The sequence below is a fragment of the Canis lupus genome, chromosome 1 (genome assembly GCF_003254725.2).
Source record: "Canis lupus dingo isolate Sandy chromosome 1, ASM325472v2, whole genome shotgun sequence".
Classification (NCBI taxonomy): Eukaryota; Metazoa; Chordata; class Mammalia; order Carnivora; family Canidae; genus Canis; species Canis lupus.
Genome location: NC_064243.1, coordinates 42,359,762 through 42,379,779, shown reverse-complemented (window position 1 = coordinate 42,379,779; position 20,018 = coordinate 42,359,762). Strand labels below are relative to the sequence as shown.

At 41.3% G+C, this 20,018-nt stretch overlaps 1 protein-coding gene across 19 annotated transcripts in view; it reads left to right on the top strand.

Annotated features, from left to right (window-relative positions):
• SYNE1 (spectrin repeat containing nuclear envelope protein 1) overlaps positions 1-6,373 on the top strand; it is a 449,297-nt gene extending 442,924 nt beyond the window's left edge. For all 19 annotated transcript variants that reach the window (XM_049113743.1, XM_035708408.2, XM_049113741.1 and 16 more), the window contains one exon: positions 5,408-6,373. In XM_049113743.1, coding sequence (XP_048969700.1) covers positions 5,408-5,648 — 241 coding nt within the window. In that variant the 3' untranslated portion in view covers positions 5,649-6,373. The remainder of the gene's footprint in view (positions 1-5,407) is intronic.
• The last annotated feature ends 13,645 nt before the right edge of the window (positions 6,374-20,018 follow it).

Sequence of the window (20,018 nt, the reverse complement as noted above, 5' to 3'; positions counted from 1 at the left end):
AGGGAGGGGGTTCTTATATTATTTTTGTTGTTTAAAGTCTATTGTTAATAATACAGTTGCTTATCTGCTATTTATGGTTTCAGGTTGATTTTATAGCCACACTTCTATGTCCTCTTAAGTAATAGTCTAAGCTTATATATAGATTGATGCCAATATTTACTGTACATCTACTATGTTTAGGCACTGGGCTTACAAAATGCTGTACGGTTCCTACCATGTGTCAGAATCTACAGATTCCACAAATCAATTACAAGAAGCTCCTTAAGATTCTTTAAAAATTATAAACATTGAAAAAACATCTGTGCATAAATTCATAATAATTATTCGTAATTTTTTAGATTAAAAAGGTTTAAAAAGCAATGTTTATAATGGTCCAGCTGGACTTTTTTTCTACCTTTGACTTAAAATAATCTAACTCAATCACCAGTAAGTCTTCACAACTCTAAAGTGGATTATTTGAAGTTGACAAACGGAAAGATTACTCCAATTTCCAGCAAGGCAAAGGACTAATTGCTCTGTAGTCTGGATACAATGAGGTGATGACTTCATTCCAAAACTTAACCAAAAATTCTGAAAAAATTTTTCAAAAAATTCTAACATGCAAAATTTCCTTGGGCACCTTTGGTCTCTGGCACTTTCTACACAGAGAACTAAGGTGAAATGAGAAGCAGCAAACGGAAGTAAGGGGGAAGGAAACTGAACACTTCACTGTATATACTGTTCAGTTTCTTATGGAATTTTTTTCAAGTCTTTCCTATCAGGCTCCCCAGAGAGCCTCAGTCTACACAGGTGCACTTCTGGGACAGGCTGGCCTCCAAGGCTGAGGGCAGTTATAGGGTAAGGAACCAAAATGTTCCTTTTCTAATATTTTGAGGTATGCATCCCCAGTGTTTCCCAGGAATAAGCCAGTCACTTTGGCAAATGTATCACATCATTGAAAGCGCTACTAATAAACCAGGACTCTCCTTCTCCTGGGAGACAAGGCTAAATACAGCCAATCCCTAATGGTATGAGTTATCACGCCTTTGCTTTAACAATGATAATAAGTTATTAGTGATAAATTATATTTATTTAGCACTTAGGTGTCCTAAGCACTCTGCTAAGCATTGTATATTTGTTACCTCATTTAACTATTACCACATTCCCATGGCATGGCTATATTCCCAAGTTTACAGACAAGGACACAGGATCAGAGGTATGAAGATTAAAGATTTGAACCAGGTCTACCTGACTCTGGATCCTAGCTTGTAAAGCACTTCACTCTGCCAAAGGGGTGTGGAATCCTTTGCATGATAGTTCTGGGGCTTCGGCTGCCCCAGGCAGCCTGACACTGCCTAGGACCAGCCAGTTCATTTTTTGAAAAAAGAAGACCAAAATGCTAAATTGATTCTGGAAATATGTCTCTGAACCACACATCCAGGGAACAAAGACCATCCACACAAGAACAGACAACAAGATCATACATATCCTCAGTATTTTCTCAGAGTAAATTCCTATTACTACACTGTCAGTGTTAGCTAACAAGTAACAAAATGAATTGAAAGTTTCTTTTCACTTGCCTTTAAATAATGTATGCCCAGAAGTAATTCATTTTATTCTCCTTGATTATGTAAAATTTTTGAAATGAGTCATACTTCACACATGCTATTCAGGCTTTTTACATCCTTGGGCCATACTTTCTTTTTTTTGGGTGGGGGGGCATACTTTCTTTTGTGTGATATGTTATTATAACTGCTTCCTCCTTTACCATCTTCCTTCTTCCGCAACTATATGTATTTGTGATGAAACAACTCCTGGGCAGTTTTTTACCCAGAAATTTGAATGAGTCAGGGGAGTGAGAAAAATGATAAAATAAATATTTACTTGTAGAGAATAAACACATTTTTGCTGGACAGAATTATCTGAAATATCTCCATCAATTAAGTTCCTTGGATAAGTTCACACTTATTTCATTTTTCCCATATAAACACAATCTCAACTCACATCTATTTATGTAATAAGGCCATTGGAGAGTGATGAGTGACTAGTTAATGAGTTGTCTTTGTTCTTTCCCTTGTCAAATTTCCCAAGGCTCTTGAAACAGGTGATCTTAGATCAACAGGTAAATATTAAAAGCACCCTCTTACCCTGACACCATTATCCTGTTGGTACTAGAAGCTCTAGTACAGATTCATCTAAGAAGAGACAACTTTGGGCAACATTGAAACCCTGGGAATTGCCCCCAAGGAGGTGGCATTTTTCTCAGTAGATAAAGTGGACGTTTCCAAGAGCAGTCAACTGCATGGAAGCTCACTAAGCACTCTGTGTTCTCTTTGTCCCCTCTCAGCCCATTACTTCTCCCAGGTTGGCATTCTTCAACATTAGAAGGCACATACTAATTAAATTTTAATCAGAAATGCTCTGATGCTGTTAAATGTGCCATGTCCTTCAACAGACTCTATAACACATGAACCCATATTCCAAGATGGTGACCTTTCTAGTTTTCTGTGGGAGTGGATTTGTCAATGTGTGGCCCCTGTATTAATTTTGATCTTTGGCTTACTAGCTCAAAGAAGATAATAATTGACAAACAGGAGTTCTTCATCTCTGTCAGTCAAATTGTATAATTAAGTATATGCATGAACCTGCCCATAACTAATGTCCTTAAATATCTTCTAAAGAAAAAGACTCAGAGATCTCTTTCATTTTGCTTGAATACTGAATAATGAGGAAATGTAGAACTGTCTTTTGTGTTCCTGTTATAATTCATCCAGTGATAGATGGTGAGTGTCATTTGCCAGGGCATATTTTCAGGTCAAAGAAAGACACATTGAAAGAAAATTCAATCCAGAGTTCATCAGTAACTATCCCATTCTTCTCAAGACACTTTAAGGCAAACCACTGAAATCATAAACAGAGCCAAAACAATTTTAGGATATTAATGCACACCCCTTGTCTTTGCAAATGAAAAAATGAAGGCCAGAGAGACTAAATTACTTGCTTAAGACCAAAGAGACTAAATTACTTGCCCAAGATTGTACAGTTGCCTTGAGACAAAATGTCCTCAGCTCCATATACAGACTTGATCTGCATAATACTGTGAGGCTTCACTATTAGAGGCATTTATTTCAGACTCAAACCACTCACTTCCACATATCTTAGGATACAGGTATTGTCTTCTTTGCCTCTACAGGTGAGATACCTAAATATGACCTGGGCAACCTCATTATGTCATCAAACAACACAGTGTTGCAGACTTGTGAACCCTGACTTCCTGCTAGAGCTCTTCATTTCATTGTGTGATTTGGGGCAAGTGATTTATACATAGAATCCAAGTTCTGGGACTAAAAATCTCAGGGTTAAAATCTTAATTTTTCCATTTGCTAGCTATATAACCTTGAGCCAGCTACTTTATCTCTTTTAGTCTCCTTTTCATTATCTATAAAATGAAGATAATGAGCACACAGAGATTACCATGATGATTAAGTAAGAGAATAGAATAAATGCTTAGTGTGTTGCCCAGCAATTAGAAGAATAAATATTAACTCTCCTTAGCCACTTATCTACAAACTTAGAAGATGGATTGGATATTCTTTAAGACTTTATTTCAACATGAATATTTTATAATTTGATAGCTTGAGCAGTTTCTGTTTTCTCCTTCCATTAGTAGGTATGTGACATACTTTGTTTATGTTTTACTGTATTTTCACAATATACAGCCTTTCCCATGCAGTTCATGAGGAATAACTCATTGGCTTTAGCCTAAGGGCAGTTAATCAATTTGACCACTAGATGGTGATTAAACTCTTATGGCCTCTCAGTTGGTAGACTACTGACCAACTAGTAGAAGACATTAAATGTATAAAATATGGAACTTTCAACTTGGAAGAACATCTAATCTAATTTGAAGGTTTTGAAGAAGTTGGCATGTAGAGGTGAAGTGAGTTATTCAAAGTTACACAAATGTAAGTTGCAGACTTTGGAAAAGAAGTTTTGGCCAACAATTTGTTTTTTTCATTACACTGCAAGAATTGTACTAGGAACACAGTATGGTATGTGGCTGTTTAGGGCTTCTGCAGGTCTAGTCTGCTTGTCTCACATATGTCTTTGATGGTGTAATGAGAAAGCTTTGAGTACTCCCTCTGTTCCTTTTTAAGGGGATTGTGTCTGTTTTTATCTTAACATTTATTTTCTTTGGTGCCACCTCTTATCCCTCACTGATGTTTATGTAATTTACTTTCAGAAATTAATGGCTAATAGGATATCTGGAAACATAATATTTTCTTATGAAAAAAATGTACAGAATAATCAATATAGTTTTTACACCTTCATATCTCTCCAGTGGCCTCACATTCAGTGTCCTTACCTTTAGTGATCTTATACCCATTAGGGAATTCATACTAGGTATGGGGGAATGTGTTTCATTAGTACATACATTCTTTTTGCTGCCAGAATGTTTTGTGTGTGCACATGTGTGTGCGTGTGTGCATGTGTGTATACAAAATGCCTCTTGTAAATAACGTTTTCTTCTATGACTTTTCTACTAGTAACCAAATAAGATGTTAATGGATGCTCACAAAGAGAAAATAGTGCACCTCACCCAGGACTTACTTCCATATTTAAAAGTAGATGGGAAAATGGAAGTAGATAAGAAAACTTGGAACTTTGAGTCCAGAAGACGCCTTCAATAGGACAATCTATTCCCATCAGAAAATGGTGTCTGTTTCCCAAAATCAGAGAGCTGGTGATAAATGGGATCAGCCTAGAATCTATGCCATTCCAGACCAGTGTTCTGTAGGCTAACTCTGCTGCCACCTTGTTCATACAGCTTTGGAATCCACTTGGGTCAGGGCCAGATGCTGATTCAGTGCAAGATAAAACCAGGGTATACTCTAAGATTATTTAAACTTTATGGGTCTCTGCAAGATGGCTGCACTGTTCTTAACCTTGCTGCATAGATTTTGGCACATCCGGGATGACAAGATGAACATATTTTGCATAATTCTGACAGCAACTAATTTTGCCTTATGATGCTATTGATACTCTTATACCAAAAGTGCCCTGCATCAAACATCCACATTTTAATTATCCTGGACTTACTTAATCTATGCTGATAGAATGTGTGTAGAGCAGTTTTCTTTGTTGATGAAAAATGTTTTACCAAATTAAGGGATAGAATTTGAACCCAATTAGTTGCCTTTAGCTGACTGACTAAATATTTATTTTTCATCAGCGAAGTTTCCCAAAAAAAAACTTCCATATGGTGGTGGGAAGATGACGTGGGCATACTGCAGATGACTGCCAGCTAATTGCCAGGTTGGGTTGTATTTGGGATGGTCCCTTAGCTTCCAGGAAGGTGAGGAAGCAAAAAGCAGCATCCACCCAGCATTTGAGATATTTGAGTTATTTATGTTGATTCTCCTCTCAGGTCCATAAAAGGTGGCTCCGATTCCTCCCTTTCTGAGCCTCGGCCAGCTCGGTCCGGCCGAGCCTTCCTATTCAGAGTCCTCCGAGCGGCTCTTCCACTTCAGCTTCTCCTGCTGCTTCTCATCGGGCTCGCCTGCCTTGTACCAATGTCAGAGGAAGACTATAGTTGTGCCCTCTCCAACAACTTTGCCCGATCATTCCACCCCATGCTCAGATACACAAATGGCCCTCCTCCGCTCTGAATCAAGCAGATGCCATCTGCAGCAGTGCTGATTGCATAAGGAGGATTTGGCCAAAAGCAATCCCAAAGTAGTAAAAAGAGGACCGGAATCTTGGCGAATGTCCTTGATGTGGCACCTTTAGCTCATCTCTGTATCCCATGTGTGCAAATTATGGCTTCAGAGATAGTAAAAAATGACAAGAGGAGAACAGACAGACAACAGTTTAGGAAGAAATTTTGTCTGAAACTCTGAGCCTCAGTGCTAAAGAGGTTAAGGACTTCCAACGTTCTCTGGACGCATGAATTCTGGGATGAATCCTCTGCACACCCAAGGACTTAAGTAACTGAGCAGCTCTCCCCTGGTGCTGCTCCATCCATTCAACACAGGCTTCTCCCTGAATGCCAGGTTGGCATTGAACAATCTACCAACCAACCAGTGCTGAAGAGATTTTAGAACCTTGTAACATACAATTTTTAAGAGCTTATATGGCACCTTTCTTTTTACCTTGTTTTCCTTTGGGGCATGATGTTCTAACCTTTGCTTTAGAAGCACAAGCTGTAAATCTAAAAGGCACTTTTTTAAAGCTCTAAAGAAAAACTGGATGTAATAAATAGGATCATGGAAGGCTTTATGTGAAAAAAAAGTTGAATGTTACAGTAAAAAAAATATTTATGTATGTACAGTTTGCTAAAGCCAAGTTTTGTTTGTATTGATTTCTCTGCATTTATTATAGATACTATAAAATATTTTGTCTGTGTTTTTTTTCTTCCCCCTAAGAAAATGACTCTAAATTTATGTATTAAGCAGGCACTTATCAGAGCACACCCTAAATGATCTTTTTTGCAGAATGAGAGAACCTGAAACATAAATACATAGTAAAGAAAAAGAGTGGTTACAAGTGGCGCACATTTAGACATAAGGGACTCTGGATGATTTTTCCCCCTCCTCTTCCCACAGCTAGTCATATCTCCTGACCTCTTACTCCCCAACATGTTTTTTACAGACCCCTTTTCTCTCTATTCTCTTTGCCTAGTTAGAAGAAACTCCATCTAATCTCCTGACTGAGGCCCCATCCCCACTCCATCTCAAGGATACACAATGGCTGTGTGGATTTTTTTTAAAGGACTCTTGTTCACATCCCTAGTCTACTCCCAAATCTTCTATTGCTTTTCATTGTCTCCCAGAAGAAATAGTTTTCATTCCCCATTCAAGTCCAGATGCAAAAGATTATTCTGCCCCTCTGATCTTGCCAACCAGCAGCCATCGTGGGATTGCTTGGTGTTCATGGCATTTTAATCCATCCTTTTATAGTTGGAAGAGGAGGATTTTTAGAAAGCCCAGGTCTGAGGCTTCTCTTGAAAATGGGAATCCCTGGTGCCTTGGATACATATTCCTGGGATGACGTGGTTGCTGGGGTGACTTGGTTGCTGTCCCTTGAAGAACAGGAAGATAAAATTTTTACATTTGCCTTTATATCCTATTAACTCCTCTCACTAAAACCAGTCTAATTCCTGTGAGTATTTAGTTTACAGATACTATACATGGAGAATTTAAACCAAACTGAGGTACTCAACATTTCCTGAAACTGCCCACCATGGTTTCCATGATGTTTGTAGCCTGCATGCCATCTCAACTAGGGTTCCTGAGGATTATTAGGTTCCCAATTCCTGGGATCACCGCAGAACTTCTAGTCCCATCTCTGGGCATACAAGCTGAGAGTTTACGTTAAAAACAGACACCCGAGGTGATTTTTGCCCCATTAACTGTTGAAAAGCACTGTCCCATCCCTTCTACCTCCACAGTTTTGTTCTGACTACTCCTCTCTCCTACGACTCAACTTACAGAGTCACCAGCTCCCTAAAGACTTCTCTGATCAGTGATTGGACTATATTTAAGACTTCCCTCTACTGAATTTTCCTCACATGGGCATTCTGCTTTCTACCTACCATCAGATTATTCCTGTCTCATGTCCCTGGAACCCTGCTCAAGGAACAGATCGGAGTTGAGGTGTTCTTTTTTAAAGAGGAGAAACCTTAGCACAGGTTTCTCCCCTTCCTGTTTCTGGAAAGGCTGTGAGCAGGGGCAGAGATTGGAGCTGCTGGTGCCCTTATCTGAGATTGGGCCTTGCCCTTCCCTTACTTCCCCTCCACTCCTGCTCTGAACTCCGGGAAGTAGAGATCTGGGAACAGTCCAGCCCTTAGGAAAATCAGTGCACAATGAGACATTAGCTATGGAAGAGATCAGCACCAAGAGATTGCAGAGCCATTGCTTCTCCACATTATGCCTAACTGACTAATTAGGCATCTCCCATCCCTGAAGAATCAAGTGATAAATGTGGCTAAGAAAAAAGTTTGGTTTTGATTAAGAAGAATCTTGGAGTATAGTCTTTTTTGTGTCTTTCTAGAAACCCCTGGGAATCACCCAAATGGATGCATGATGTGCATTTCTATTACATTGTTGAAGACTCAATCCAACCTTGGAACAGAACAGAACAGAAGGGCAAAGTCCTGATGAGTGGAAGCACTGAAGCTGTGAAGTCATGGCTTTCCCCAGGTGATGATATGACCAGTCCAGTGAGGGCCAAGCCAGCCACAGTTGAGTCTGGTACCTCTGCCCAGAGCCCTCATATTCTCACCTGCTTCTTGAGGAAGGGGCCACAGGACACCATTAGGAGCACCCCAGCAGTCCTGGTAACAGAGAAAGAGGATGATTCAGCAAAGGCTTGAGAGATTATTCAGGGGGTTAAAGGGCTCTTGTTTCTGGAGTGAAGACTGCCAAGGGCCCTGCTGTGGCCTAGAGGTGGCCAGTGATCCCAAGAGTGGTGGGTGAGGAAGGGCAAAGCACAGAACCCATCGGCTGGCTAGGAGCATAATGAGATTTGCACAGGCAAAAAGGAAATATTAGAAATAATGAGGAAGGAGAAAATCCATAGAGCTAACATGGAGAAATGAAAGTTTGTAAACTAAAAGCAGCAACTTACCAAGAAATCCAGAGAAGAGTAAAAGACTTTCGGGAAAACTGCCCCTGGGGAGCAGGAACATTGCCTCCTGGAAAATGGGGTGGCAGTAGCCTCCCTTGTTTTTGTAAGAAGAGAGGAGAGACACCTTCAAAAGGCTTGGATGAGAATTCAGCGAGCTGAGGTCTGAGATTTCCTGTTCGAAAGGCAGGTTGTGGTAAACTGATTTATAGCCTATGCTCTGGGGCCAATTATTAAGAAACTAAAGCTACAAGACTTTATTGACAAGCCACAGAATAGATCGTAAAGCAAAGAAAAGTAGAGCGAGTTGATTTATGAAAGGCAATCGTGGCCAAAAACACAGGGTCTCTGGGAGCTGGTGTGGATGGGCCTGAGACCAGTCCTAATAGTTGGGATCTCTGCCCCTGCCTCCCACCAGTCCAGCATCACCAAATGTGTCCTCAGGAAACTGGGGAAGTAAGAGTCTCAGAGTAAGCACTGAATAGGTTCAGACACGCCGGGCAGAGCAGCATCCCTCCTATCATGGTGTTTATCAAATGCCTGCTGTGACGTGTGATCTGCCCCAGACCTCCTGAGGCCAGGCTCCACCAGGACCCCATCACTTCTCGTTTAATTATCCATCAAGGCAACCCTCACAGGGCCTTTGACATACAGAAGAACCTGTCCTTTCCTCCACAATGTCCTGAAACTGGCAATCAGGGCAAATGAGACAAAAGGGGAACTAAGACACAGGAACAATACCTGTTTTAGGGGAGAAAAGGGAGGTTAAGCCTTGTTAATTTTCCAGCACATTTCTTCTTTTAACTTCTTTGTCACCTGATTTATGTTACGGTGGGTTGCGTTTCTGAAGAGCATGAATGATAGTCTGTGGAAGCAGAGACAGGTGAGGTGATGGCACAAGCACAGAGGCCATTCCCAGCTTTGTTGTGAGCAGCACCAAGTTTGGGTGATGCGAAGGGACGTTTTACCAAGAGGGGTCATTTCAATTTTAGATTTAATAATACACTGTGATGATAATAGGCTGATTGTCAGACCCAAAGGAATCCAGAGACAATGAAACTTAAAAGAAATGCCTTTTATTTTCAGTTCCTGGCTTCTCACTAACCTCTCCCCCAGAGTTTAAAATCTCTACCAGGAATCCATATGTGAATGCCATAGAGGAGCCTGAATTTAGGGAAGAACCCACATTCAGAGGAGTAAGTGAAAGAAGTAGATGAATTGGGGGCACTTCCTGCCGCTGGGCAGGACACTGGGCAGAGGCGGCCGCTGGAGGAATTCATTGAACTGTGTGTTGAGGAAGGAGCATCTTGGAAGGCTAGAGAAGTCAGACAATTGAGAATTGCTAATAGAAAAAGGTGATATGCTGTAACACCACACCACACACTGAACAAGGAGGAACATTTAATCTGGGGAGCCGAGGAAACTAGTTGGGACGTGGACATAATCTTTCTAAAATACAAAAGTCACAGTAAAATAAATCAACCTTGCAAATTTTTTTAACCTGTTACCTAATACAGGAGCAGGAACATAACTGAATTTGAAAACCCATTGTCAGAAGAAAGTCCTTGATAACCTGTACTCACCTGGCTGACTGCATTGATGCCATAGGCAGTAGAGAAGAAATCCAGGTCTCCCTGCAGAGTAGTAGGATCAGGACGCACAGATGTGCATTCCAAGCCCAGCCCTAGATCCTGCCAGACCCATTCTGAGGCAGTTGCTGAGCCCAGAAAGTGAGGCTGCTGAGCAGCTGCCAACACTATGGACAGTTCCCAGGTAGTCACCCCAACCCCAAAGCACCCAGCACAGCTCACCTCCCTCCCAACCACACCTCTGTATGGGATTTACAGGTTGACCGGAAACTGTAGGGATGAGGTCTGTCCAGGCCAGTGTGTTCCGGGTGTGGTTCTGATCCTCAGCATCGGTGTTACCTGGAAACTCATTAGGATAGTACCACTTTGGGCTCTAGGCCACCACCTGCCCCAGATGTCTCCATCTTGGGACTGGTTAACTCTCCCTAGCTGGCCACATAGAAAATGTTGTAAGCCATTTCCCCATGTTCCCCCACAGACTTGTTATGTACATTTCATCAACTAATAGGTATCCATGTAAATTTAGATTTTTGTTCTGGATGCTGTCCTGTGCTGTTGATCTGTCTTTTCATTGCTGTCTTAATAGAATAATTGATTATAAAGATAATGTATATATCTATAGATACAGATATACAGTAAATAGTATAATTATGACTATTCATATACTAGTACAGTGTATCAGTTACTTTGTTACAAGTTTTAATACATCTTAGGACAAACACCATTTCTTTCTCTTTTTTATGTGTGTCCATTTTAAAGCTAATTATTGAAGTCAACCATTTGAATCACAAAAGTTTCTCTTGTTTTCTAAAGAAAAATGAACAGTTTCTGATCTCCCTCTCATTCATCTCTCAATTTGATGTTACCATTCTATGCTTTTCGATTTTTTTTATTCAAACAGCATACACATACTGCTTTTAAAAATTATAGCCGAATTTTTATTATTCTGTGACTTCCATTTTTAGCACAGTATATATGTGTTAATTCCACTGGCCATCTCAGTATCTTCCTTCAACAGTTGTTTCCTTCCAGATTCTTGCTGTCAAACAATGCTGTAGTAAACATGCTTGCATGTATTTATTTGCGTGTATATCTTTGTGTAGTGCTGCTTTAATTTCCCTAAGAGAATTGTCCTAGGAGGAATTACTGAATCAGAAAGGTATGTACATTCTAAATTTTAATAAATTTGCTAGATTATTTTTTTGAAAAGTAGTGATTTATGGTATCCCCACAGTGGGGAAGAGAACTATTACCTCAGACCTCACCCCTCCTCAATCCAATCTAGAGCAACGATTTCCAAATTATGGGAATTATTCCCAGTTTGTTAATGTCTTAAATCCTGCTCATTAGAATGTCTCAGGGAACTTAACAAAAATGTAGAACCACACACACCTTACCTTAAACCAATTAAATCATGGTCTCTGAGGATCAGTACTTGTATGAAGCTCTCTGTGATTCTTGTGTAAGACAAGTTTGGAAGGACTGGACCAAATGTTATCACTTCCTAAAATATTGCCCAACTGAGGGCAACAGTAGCTCATTGTTTTTAAAATTTGCATTTCTTTGACCTGTTCATATGATGATTCCATTAGTGTTACCTCTGTGCTTTATTTACGTCCTCTGTAGACTGTTTTTCTTTCTTTTTACTTTTTTATGCAACTTCCAAGGAACACCCTGTATATTGGAAAAATTAACCCCGTATACAATTTGTCTTGACTTTATATAATTCCTAGAGTTACACAGAAAGTTTTCATTTTTATGTCCTCAAATCTGACAGGTTCTTTTTCCTTTATAGTTTCTGAGTAGTCTATATTAAGAAGGTCTTTTCTTCTCCAAAGTTATGAAAATGGTTGCTTGTATTTCCTTCTAGAACATTTATAATCTGCAGTCATTTTTGTAATTGGTGTAATTGTAATTAGTGTAGTAAGAAACCTCTTTATCAATTTCCAAACAGACAATTATCCCAAAGCCAGTAGAACAAAACAAGGATAAATCCTTTTATTACTAGCTTTTAGCATCCAAAAAGTGAGCATAAAGCTTGTTGAATAAATTATAGTGCATATATACCGTTTACTATAATGCAACTATTTTTAAAAATGAGATCAATGTATACTTACTTATTTATGAGGAAGATGTCAAAAATTTTTAAAAAGATAGCTTCTATAATATAGGCTCCCATTTTTGTAGGAAGAAAACCCATATTAATTACCTAAGGCAAGGAAATTTTTAAAAAGTTATATATGAAATTCAAGACTTAACATCGTGAATGGAATCATCAGGGAAACAATTTAAACACATTACTTAAACCATGACAAGGAGCATGATTTGTTTTTGAGATGCTAATTGCTGTAATTATCATTTAAAAATCAAACAAAAGAGTACTTCTGTTCTTGCATGAGAGACATTTGACTTGCTTTTTAATTAAAAAACAATTTGGGTATGCTAAAAATCAATGGTGATGGGTCAGTTATTAAAAGTAGCATCTTTATGGCTGACTCTGCTTTGGGTGGTCATCCTGATTTTTTTTTTTTAAGATTTTATTTATTTCTTCATGAGACACAGAAGCAGAGACACAGGCAGAGGGAGAAGCAGGCTCCCTGCGGGGAGCCCAATGCGGGACTTGATCCCAGGACCACAAGATCATGCCCTGAGCCCAAGACAGATGCTCAGCCACTGAGCCACCCAGGTGCCCCAATCATCCTGATTTTATTGTTGGTTCCATTTCCAGGGTGTAAGAGCCAAGGTGGGCAAGCCCCAGTTTCAGACAAGGAGGCTCCTTGATCAGGATTCATGATGAATCCCAGAGAAGAGCTTTCCTGGAAGAGATGTCCTCCCAGGAGACTCAAGAAAAACCCCAGCTTTCTAAACTACCATCTCCTCCAGAAGTCACTGTTTGCAGGGGAGAGCAGTCCTATCAGGAGCAGCCTGGTCACCTGAAGGGGTGGGAGCAGGGACAGCAACAGCCCCTCAAAAGGCCCAGGCAGCTTCTAATATACCTTTCCTCCCTGATATAGGCGCTGCAGATTCACCTGCTTGCCTTTCCTTGAAGTCTGCCTCTAATCAACAGCCTCCCTTCATACCCTGCCTACATAAGCCAGGCTTTGTGTGGGGCTTGGCCCCTCCTCTCCTCCATCACCCTCATGGGAGTCCGCTGATCAGAATGGAAAACTGATAGGGTAACAAAGGACCTGGACTTTCATAAGGTCCTTTCTGTCCAGTCTCACTAAGGAGTCTCCCACAGCAGAGACTCAAGAGCCACAGTACCTGTGCTCAACCCCATAGCTGGGCCACTTCCTAGCTGTGTAACCTGGGCAAGTCACTTAATCTCTCTGTTCACAGGAATATACTAGCACAGAATGCAGGAGGTTGTGTTGAGGATTGAATACATCAGAGTATGATGGATTCACACTCTCGTGCTGTATGGTGCTTGGCAAGTACTGTTGTGCCCAAGATTGCGAATCCGAGAAACCACGAAGGAGCCGACACCGATGCAAACACACGAGGATTTATTTACAAGCTCGAGCCTGGGCCCAAGTATGCCCGACACAGACACAGCAGAGCAGGGACTTGGACCCCGAGGTGGGTGCCAGCTTACTTTTAAGGGCTGGTCTAGGGGACCTCCAGAAGGGGTGGAGGAATTTCTCAAGTTCTGTTTACATTTTGATATGGGGCTTTCAAGGGCATTGAGCTCTGTTCTCATTCTAATAGGGGCTTCCTGCCCTTGGCTTGGGCTCTGTTCTTATTCTAATATGGGGCTTTCTAGGGCATTAAGCTGTAAACTGTTTTTTTCCTGTAACTGAAGTAATGTAAATTTCAGCTCTTATTCCCAGGGGCCTGGGATGGCTGTACTTGTGCTAACACTGAACTTAAAGTGGAATGGCCTTGATTTTCTCGGCCTCCACAGTACAACGGGACAGATACACTGGCTGTTTGATTATTGTTTCCTCTAGTTTCGAATTGATTTCAGAAATAGCTGTGGGGAAGAACTTTCCAGACTTCACACTAATTTTTAACCTTTTATGGGAGGAGAAAGGCTCTTAGAATCTTGAAAACCCTTCTGGAAACTCTGGAACTAGCTGGCAGGAATAAAGGCCCCTCTCCCTGGTGTGTGCTTTTCCAGATCCTCTCACTGCCCTTCCCAAGTAGGACCCCCTTAGACTCTTGTTCTCTTCATGGCTGAGTGGGGAGGAGGAGACTTGTGAGCTAACACGCCTGACAAATGTGGCAGACTATAGAATAAGACAAAGGTCAGCATACCGCAGCCTGTGGCGTGTGTTTGTGTGTTGCCACAGCAATGGGCTTCCTATTTTTAAAGGGGTATAAAACAAAAATGGAGAAACAGAAAGTGTTTGCAAGCCACATTACGTACATACTCTCTGGCTCTTGACAGGGTTTCTGATCCACGAGACAGAGTTGCCCAAGAGTAACCCGATTAGCTGCAGGGCCACACTCATTGTGACCTTGGGCCCCACTCAGACTCCCTCGTCCTGATAGGATTTCTCAGAATCACATCCCTGCTGGGGCAGCTCAGCGCTTGATCAGTCTTCCCACACCTCCATCTGGCTACCTACCATTTGGGGTTCCTCCCTTGAAAACACTTCTACAGCTTCCATGAAAATTTCTTTTTCTTTCTTTCTTTCTTTCTTTCTTTCTTTCTTTCTTTCTTTCTTTCTTTCTTTCTCTTTCTTTTTTTTTTTTTTTTTTTTTTTTTTTAAGATTTTATTTATTTATTCATGATAGTCACAGAGAGAGAGAGAGGCTCAGAGACACAGGCAGAGGGAGAAGCAGGCTCCGTGCACCGGGAGCCCGACGTGGGATTCGATCCCGGGTCTCCAGGATCGCGCCCTGGGCCAAAGGCAGGCGCCAAACCGCTGCGCCACCCAGGGATCCCTTTCTTTCTCTTTCTTTCTTTCTTTCTTTCTTTCTTTCTTCTTTCTTTCTTTCTTTCTTTCTTTCTTTCTTTCTTTCTTTCTTCTTTCTTTCTTTCTTTCTTTCTCTTCTTTCTTTCTTTCTTTCTTCTTTCTTTCTTCTTCTTTCTTTCTTTCTTTCTTTCTTTCTTTCTTTCTTTCTTTCTTCTTTCTTTCTTCTTTCTCTTTCTTTCTTCTTCTTTCTTTCTTTCTTTCTTTCTTTCTTTCTTTCTTTCTTTCTTTCTTTTCTTTTCTTTTCTTTTCTTTTCTTTTCTTTCTTTTCTTTCCCCAGTTGTTTTTGTTGGATTGTGTTGGGGGTGGGGGAGGGCCAGGGCTATAATGTTCATCTTTGGAATGGAAATGGCATCTTCCCTCCCAGGTAATAGGCATGGAAGGTTCTGCAAATCCTTTGGCCTCTCAGAAATCACGTTGTCTGTGTCCTAGCTGGAGCACCAGCCAGGCCCATGGTCCTTGTTGTTCCCTCCACTGTGAGTGCTGACATCAGGAGCTCAAGAGCTCTGACCCCTGCACAGAGCTACTCTCTCAGGGCGGGGCACTTCCCAAGGCCTCCCAGAGCTCAGCAGGAATGGGAAGTAGGGGTTCCAGATGGTGACATAGTTTGGTAGGTAATAAACCTTGTTTGTTCAAGATTTTGGGATTCTTTCGATTCTGTGATGTCCTGGCACCACTTCCCTGGGGGCTTCACCAAGCAGTTTCTTCTTGTGGTGACCTTTGTGGTACCCTAGAGGCCTAGCAGCCCTGCCAGCTTCAGAGAGCTTGAGTGTCCCAATACCACAGAGGGGTAAGGGGCTGGAGAACAGGAGGACTTGTCAGGGTATCTTACTGGAAGTGGAACACAGGAAACTTGAGAGGGCACCTATTTTCCTATTTTATTTTTCTGCCTCTCTGCAGTCACAGAAAATAAATGAAAAATCTCCATATTACTTGAAGCTCTCCGACGTTCACTTCTCATTATTGTTTTTAAACATAGTCCAAAGTTTAGCAGCTTTTTCCATAGTAAGAAGCCTGGAGCCTCCTTGGGTTCTCTCTTTTTGGGGTCCAGATCTTTCTTCTACTTCCTGGACCCAGGCCCTCATGATCCTAGGCTGGAAGGGCTTGGTATCAACATTGCCAAGTAATGAAAAAAGCTTCTCTATCCAAACCTCCTGTTTTTTGTTTTTTGTTTTTTTTTTTTCATAAACCCGCTAATGCTTTTCCTTATACACATTTTATTTTTTGCATTAAAGAATGGATTAGAAAGTAAGGATTGTTTTGTTTTGTTTGTTAAGTGGCCTCCATCCCCAGGGTAGAGCCCAACATGGGGCTCAAACTCACAACCCTGAGATCATGACCTGAGCTGAGATTAAGAGTCAGATGCTTGGGCAGCCCCGGTGGCTCAGCGGTTTAGCGCCACCTGCAGCCCAGGGTGTGATCCTGGAGACCTGGGATCGAGTCCTGCGTCGGGCTCCCTGCATGGAGCCTGCTTCTCCCTCTCCCTGTGTCTCTGCCTCTCTCTCTCTCTCTCTCTCTCTCTCACTCTCCTCTCTGTGTATTCTCATGAATAAATAAATAAAATGTTAAAAAAAAAAAAAAGAGTCAGATGCTTGACTGACTGAGCCACCCAGGCACCCAGATAGTAAGGATTGTTAAGGGGAGTTTTTAAACATTTAATAATACATTCAAAATACATATAAAATAATAATACATTATCATAATAATAATACATACACAAAATAATACATTCAAAAATAAATGGCAAGTAATAAAGTAGCAAGGCTACTTGCTCTGGTTTGTAATCCTTTCTAGTGAAGCTCGTGGCAGTTCCAGTTTGGCACCTTCAGCCCTTCTCTTCATGTTAAAGGACATGCTTCCCTAATGTTGTGGAGCCCCAGAAAGCCAGCTGCACCTGGTGTCCTTGAAGGACTAGGGTGACACACAGAGCAGCTCCCGCTGATGGTGACGGGACCCCTCCGGAGACTGCACCCTCTTTTATTCTTCCCACCTCCCCTCTGGCCTGTGTTTGGGGAGATGCTAGGTATATACATGTCCTTTCTTGTAAATGTGGAAATATTCAAGAATCTTTACAGCTTAAACTCTGTTGAGCCTGGGGTGAACTCAAGAATTCAATCAGCCCAAAAACATGTTTACCAGCTCACAAACCTTTCATTGGCTTTTCCCACAATTCTTGATTTCTCAATGAAAAGGCATCTGATGATGGACTGAATGCTGCAGAAAGGCCTAGCAGTGCACTGAATCTGCAAAGTCACCCGGAGCATTATGTCATGGCCTTCTGAGTGACTGGCTCTTGGCAAAGTGTTCTGAATCAGCCACTCTGGAGTCCTTTCCTTTGCTCCTAGCTGGTCTGGCCACTGAGGTTTCCCACCCAGTTTCAAAATCACTTTTGAAAATGTTTGTCCAAATGCTTCCTTGCTTCAGTTTTTTTTCCCCCTTCACTTTCATCTACTTAGGACAAAAGCTACCATTTTGTTATTTCTACATGATTACCAGGTGCCTTGGCCATGGACCACAGGTCATGAGATAGGAGAGGGTCTTGTGGCAAAGAAAGGGAGTAGGCCTAGCCTAGGTGCTGTCACCTCTGAAGGCACCACTGCTTGTGGGGTGCCGCTGCCCCAGACCTCAAGGTCTCAGGCCATCAGCTACAAATAGAGCTCCTCCTGGTGCCAAAGTACAGAGGAAAATCGCTCCTCAGCTCACCCGCCACTCCTGGCAGAAAGCTGGGGCAGGAAGGGTGCCTGGTACAACCTCAGAAACCAAAAAGCATTGGCACTAAGTGTAAGGGACGATAGCAAAAGAAGTGCTTCTCAAGCTTTCCTATCCAAGGACCACCCACTGGAAAGAGAGGGGGACACATTTTTTCAGAACTTGGGGTACATGGTATTAGGCTTCCTGTCCAAAATGCCATTATTTCTTTAAAAAGTCACATTTTCCCTTAAAAGTTCATGTGAATTTTTCTACTCACAAAATGTCAAATTTGTCTAAATACAAAATGAGCACTTTCTCTGGTCTTGATTAAAATTTCATATGTGTTGGGGCCCCTGGGTGGCTCAGTGGGTTTAGCCTGCGACTCTTAATTTCAGCTCAGGTCATGATCTCAGGGTGAAGAGATGGAGCTTTGGGCTCCATTCATGCTCAGGGGGGAGTCTGTTTGGGACCTTCTCTCCCACTCCCTCTGCTCCTTTCCTTGCTCACACATGCACCTGTTCTCTCTCTAATAAATAAATAAATCTTTTGAAAAATTTCATATGTCCTGTGTGGCTTTAACTCCAGTTTTTGAAGTGGGAATCATGTTTACAGTCAGAAAAACTGACTGAATGTCTGCCATTCATAAGATTTCTGATCCTGGGGACCTTAGTTAACTGTTGATCCTCAGTTTCCTTACCTGTAAAGTAAGGACAGTAATATATCTACCCTCATATCATAGCTATAAAGATTACCTAGAAAATTTTGTATAAAGCTGGTACCTGGCATTGTGAAGCACCTCATAAATGGTACTTTTGTGTGTATGAATGTGTGTGTGTTGTAACTCAGGGTTGAAAGGAAAATCAAGGATCATTTCTTATGCTGAAAAAACCCTCAACATTTTGGCTTGGGGATTATCTCATCCATGCAGCTATAACTCCTGTTACAGGGAATTCGCCTCACCTGTACTATCAACCAGGTGTCCCAGGTTGTCTGCAGGCAGTTCCGTTAGAAAGTATATCTCTATCGTGAATGAACAGCTCTCCCCTGGACTTAGCACTACTTTTTGGGTGGTAGCTATAAATATTGCAACCATGAATGTGAACATAAAACTAGCTTTTTAATGCACATAGTCCATAGGCTAAATAATAAAAGTTGTGAAAATTTGCTTCCCTGAGGCATATATCCTGTATTTGAGGAGAAGCAAATCTAAATATGGCAATTCTGAATATAACTGTCCCTAAAGGCTTAAGAATATATCATGTTGGAGAACGTGATCTGGAACAAGTTCATGAGTAGAATCTACCTCCAGGCAGTATTCCAACTGGATAAATTTAAAAGTTCCACAGACTGCTAAACATTTTCCCCAAAGCTGGTGAGCTCTGGAAATAACACATGGCACATGATGACAACTCCATTCCTTGGATTCAGAGAAGTTTAATAAGGGACAAATAGACTGTGGTTCATGGGGACACATATATAATGAGAGTCACAGAAGAGATGGGGAGAAAAATTATTTGAGAAAATAATGGTTGAAAACTGCACAAACCTGATGAAAACTATCAGAGTACATATCCGGAAAGCTGAGTAAATCCCAAGTAGGGATTGACATCTACACACATCATAGCCTCTGTTGTTCAACAAAGAGAAAATCTTGAAAGCAGCAAGGAGAAAATTACTCACCGGATAGAGGTGAGAATCATAAGGATTGAAGAAATAGAAGCCAGGTGAGGGATGGTTACCTTCAAAGTGCTCAAAACAAAACTGTCAAACAAGAATTCTGTATTCAGAAAAATCACCCTTCAAAAATAAAGATGAAATAAATACATAATTGGATCCACAAAGAGAAGTCATTTCAAGTAGACTTGCCCACAAGAAACTCTGCAGGAATTCCTTCAGGCTGAAGAAAAATGACACCAGACAGTAACTCAAATCCACAGAAAGAAATGAAAAACACTGAAAATGGTAAAATATGTAGATTGATAGAAAAAATGTAAGTAATTTTTTTCTCACGTCTTATCTTTTTTAAAAGATGCAAAGTTAGGAGTGCCTGGGTGGCTCAGTCAGTTAAGCTTCTGCCTTTGGGTCAGGCCCTGATCTCTCAGGGTCCTGGGATTGAGCCCAGAGTCAGGTTCCCTGCTGGGGGTGGGGGGGTGTAGGAATCTGCTTCTCCTCCCTCTGCCTCTCCAACCCCACTCGTGTGTCTCTATCAAATAAA